Consider the following 4,249-nt stretch of genomic DNA (forward strand, 5'->3'; position numbering starts at 1 on the left):
TGTCTGTCTGTCTGTCTGTCTGTGTGTCTGCCTGTCTCTATGTGTCTATCTGTATAGTGTGTCTGTATGTCTGCCTTCCTGTGTTATGTTGTTATGTCTGACTCTATGCATGTGTCTCTGTGTGTGTTGCATATATTTGTCTCTCTATGTGTGTGTGTGTCTGTGTGTGTGCTTTATCAGCGTGTGCGTGATATTAGAAATGATACTCTGCTTTCAGAAGAGACCCAGCATAACTGACTCTTGAGAAACTTCATCCAGCAACAGATGAAAACAGATGCAGAGACTCTACCCTGCATCTGTTTTGTGTCAATTTCACACAAGATGAAGTTATCACAGAGAAAGGAGCTTCACCTGGGGAAGTGCCTCCATGAGATCCAGTTGTAAGGCTTTTTTTCAATCAGTGATCAAGGGGGAGGGGCCCTTGTGGGTGGTACCATCTCTGAGCCGGTAGTCTTGGGTTGAATAAGAAAGGCCAGAGAAAGCAGCTTAGTAAGTAACATCCCTCCATGGCCTCTGCATCAGCTCCTGCTTCCTGACCTGCTTGAGTTCCAGTCCTGACTTCCTTTGGTGATCAACAGCAATGTGGAAAGTGTAAGGTGAATAATCCCTTTCATTCCAAACTTGCAGCTTGGTCATGATGTTTGTGCAGGAATAGAAACCCTGATTAAGACAGAGACCCTGAGACAAACATCATCTACAACTTGGAGAGTCATGTTGAAGAGTCAGGGATAGGATTGTGTAAGCTGGAAGAGTCAGAGACCCCAAAGAAGACATACAGAGTCAACTAACATGGGACCATGAATACCCACAGAGACTAAATCACCAACCAAGTTACTTATAGGGGCTGAACTTAAGCTCCCTACACATTAGTGACAGATGTGCAGCTTGGTATTTCTGTGGGTCTCCTAACAGTTGGGGCTGGGACTGTCTCTGAATCAGTTGCCTGACACTAGATCTCTTCACCCTAGCTGGACTGCCTGGTTGGGCCTCAGTGGGAGAGGATGTACTTAGTTCTGATGCTGGTGGATGTCCCAGGGCATGGTGGTACACAAGGGGGACTTCCCCTTCTCTGGCAAGAAGGGGATGGGGCTATGGGAGGAGGGATCAGTGAGGGTAGGACTGGGAGGAAAAGAGGAAAGGGTGCTGCAAACAGGATGTAAAATGAATATATAAATTAATGAATGGAAAACCAATGTGACCTACCCGCCGGTTTGTGAAGACAGAAAAACATTCCTTCACTAGCACATTCTTAATCATCTCTGGGTCTGTAATGACCAAGAGAGGCATTTGACCATCAAACAACCTGTATGGGGGGGAAGACAGCTGATGAATCAGGTTCTGATGTGAAAGCCACACCCAGACTTTGATCCTAATGCTTCAGGACCCTCACTCTGCTTATACAATATATTGTCATAGGATTTCCCACTTCAGCTTAGGAATTCTGAGCATGTACAAAATGGAGTCTTTGGAAAATGACAAATCTTGCAGAGAAGCTAAGTTTGGTTCCTAACACCCATATTGGGTAGCTCACAATCACCTGTAACTCTAGCTCTACAGATATCCAATACCTCTGCAGTACACCAGAGTCAGAATCATGCAGATCTCTTAGTTCAAGGCCAGTCTGGTTTACAAAGCAATTCCAGGACAACCAGGGCTAAACACAGAGGAATCCTGACTTGGAAAAGAAAAACAATCATCTAAAAATACTAGATTAAGTCAACATCTGGTGTTGGGATGCATCTCAGTCTTAGAATGTCTGCCTAAAGTGCATACTCTGGTTTTGATACACTGGTATGAAAACACAGAATTTGACTGAGGCACCAATATCTTCTTCTCCAAGCTTCAGGTAGTCTAGAAGGCAGGGCAGGAAGAGCAAGAGAGCCAGGAAGCAGAGGGGAGCTGCACAGGCTATCTTCAGTCTTCCTGAACTCACTGCAGCTGGGAGAGCCTCCACATACACTCTGCAGGACTGCAAAGGGGTTAAGGTCCTGACCCTGCCCGAGGATTTGCAAATGGCTAGTTCCTGTAGAGGGAAACAAAATGGCCCAAAATGGCACCTGATGATGTCAGCTCAGTCTCTGGTATTTATGTGGTAGAAAGAGAGAAATGACTGCCACAAGCTGTCATTTGATACACACTTTTACCAAAAATCTTGGCAGGGGCTGAGGAGATGGTGTAACAGTCGAAGGCACCTGAACCAAGTCTGATGACCTGAGTTTAGTACCCTGGAAGTAGAGAACTAACTTCCACAAGTTATCCTCTGACCTGCACATTTGTACCAGCATACATGTCCCCATTCCAGTAACAAAATAAACTTGACATAAAACAAAATTTAAACAACAACAAAGTCTCTATATGCACAGAGAAATTTTTTAATGCTAATCATGAATTATTTATCAAGATCTTAGGTAGGTTGTCATCCCCCACCCCTACTGTCAAATGGAATACTAAAGTCAACAATGAAGTGAAGGACTATGAGTGTCTATATGGAAATGAGACAGTGTGGCAAGGAGATGGAACAAGACATTTGCCAGAGCAAATCAGAGGGACTTGAAGCAATCCATCACATATCAGAAAAAGGAAGTTTCAGAGGAGAAAACAAATGAGAAGAGGACACTGGATAAACACAAGGTCTGGGGAGATACTCAGGTGCCAAACACTCTCAGAGGAATGGAGACGGGCTAGACGAAAGGACAGAGGGACTGTGTGAGGGGAATGAGGGGGCAGGGAAAGGGTTGTAAAGTGATTAAATAAATAAATTAATAAAAAAATCCCTCAATTCCATGTAACATCAAAGGCTGAAAAAAGCCACTGTGTGCAATATTCTCATATCAATATGGCATTTGAACCCCTGTCACTTAATGACATGTGGTATCACCTTTACACATGGCTACAGCTGAGGCTGGCATCATCCTTACACAAGCAGAGTATCTCCTCCTAAAAGAAGTCAACTCAATGGAACTTTACAGAATACTTACCCCCACGTTTTTCCATACTTTTTATAGCACTCCATGTCGAATTTCCATAAACCCTGGAAAGAGAAATAGCATGAAATCCATTATTGTCCTATATGTATTGACCCTTCTGTAGCCAAAGCATAAAAACCCTCAGATCCCTTAAAGTTGGGTTTATTGTCTCTGACACAGAAAACTCTTATTCAGAAATGATTGACATGTCAAGAGCAGAATGGGTGAGTGAGGAAGAGCCAAATGAGAGAACAGGACATATGACACATACTGTGGCCTCTACATGCTGAATCACAGACATAGACATGTACACAGACAACAGAATACATTAATAATAATAGTGATAATGATTATGATGATAATTATCACAATTGTTTTAAGGATTGTGCAAGGTAAGTGCCAAGCCTGAAGGAAGAATATCCTGAGCAGATAGCAACACATGCTTTGCCATTTACCTTCTGGGTGTGAGCTTGGAAATATCTGTAGGGGAACTGACCATGAGCAAGATAGCAAAGCATGTTAGTCACAAATGCTCCACCTAGATTTGGAGTCTACATGGCACATCATATTCTTTTTAAATAATTTTCTAATAATTTTGTTAAATCCTCCATTTCCTAAAGGCTTCAATTTTAACAAACCTTTTAAAAAAATAAAAATTGCATTATGGATCTTTGCTCCAGTGCACTACCGGGGAGAGGGCAGATTGGAAAGGAGTCACAGCTTCTGGGAAGGATCCCATTTCTGGCTCCAGTCACCCGGCACCTTTCCTGCCCGAGGAGGGGTGTCCGCCTGGGAGGAGTCTCAGGGCCTGAGCCAGAAGGAGTCTCGGGGCCTGAGCCAGAAGGAGAGCCATCTTTGCTCTGGTGCACTGCCAGGGAGAGGGCGGCTGGAGAAGTGACACAGCTTCTGGGCTCGAGTCTGCGCTGGCAAGAGTGTGGACCACAGAAGCTACACAGTTTCGAGACAGACAGAAGAAACCTAACTACTGGGAAAGACTCTATTTTGGGCTCCAGAAATTTGGGCACCTTCCTCTCCAGAGGAAAGGTGGCCCCTGTGAGGGCTCTGTCTGCCAGAGCAGGTGAGAGAGTCATATTGTGTCCAGGGTCCCTCAGTGGCTAGACTGTGCAGATGAGTGATTAATCTGCAGAGGCAACTCATCTTCTGGCACAGGCCCTGTTTTGGGCCTACATCTTCAGCAAGGAGGCAGATCTAAACACCAGCCATCTGTGCACATTCCCTGCTAGAAGAGAGCTTACCTTCAGAGAGTAATCTGACCACTGAGA

General features: G+C 44.5%; 1 protein-coding gene across 2 annotated transcripts in view; it reads right to left on the reverse strand.

The window, feature by feature from the left end:
- The window catches only part of LOC110314857 (cytochrome P450 3A41-like), a 12,280-nt gene extending 9,243 nt beyond the window's left edge, over positions 1–3,037 (reverse strand). Inside the window, exons 1-2 of one of the 2 annotated variants that reach the window (XM_029534653.1) lie at positions 2,979–3,037; positions 1,204–1,303 (exon numbers count right to left, since the gene is read on the reverse strand). In XM_029534653.1, coding sequence (XP_029390513.1) covers positions 1,204–1,303; positions 2,979–3,013 — 135 coding nt within the window. In that variant the 5' untranslated portion in view covers positions 3,014–3,037. The remainder of the gene's footprint in view (positions 1–1,203; positions 1,304–2,978) is intronic. The other variant, XM_029534652.1, reaches the window with a different exon arrangement.
- Between the last annotated feature and the right edge of the window lie 1,212 nt (positions 3,038–4,249).

Source organism: Mus pahari, unplaced genomic scaffold (genome assembly GCF_900095145.1).
Source record: "Mus pahari unplaced genomic scaffold, PAHARI_EIJ_v1.1 scaffold_13365_1, whole genome shotgun sequence".
NCBI lineage: Eukaryota > Metazoa > Chordata > Mammalia > Rodentia > Muridae > Mus > Mus pahari.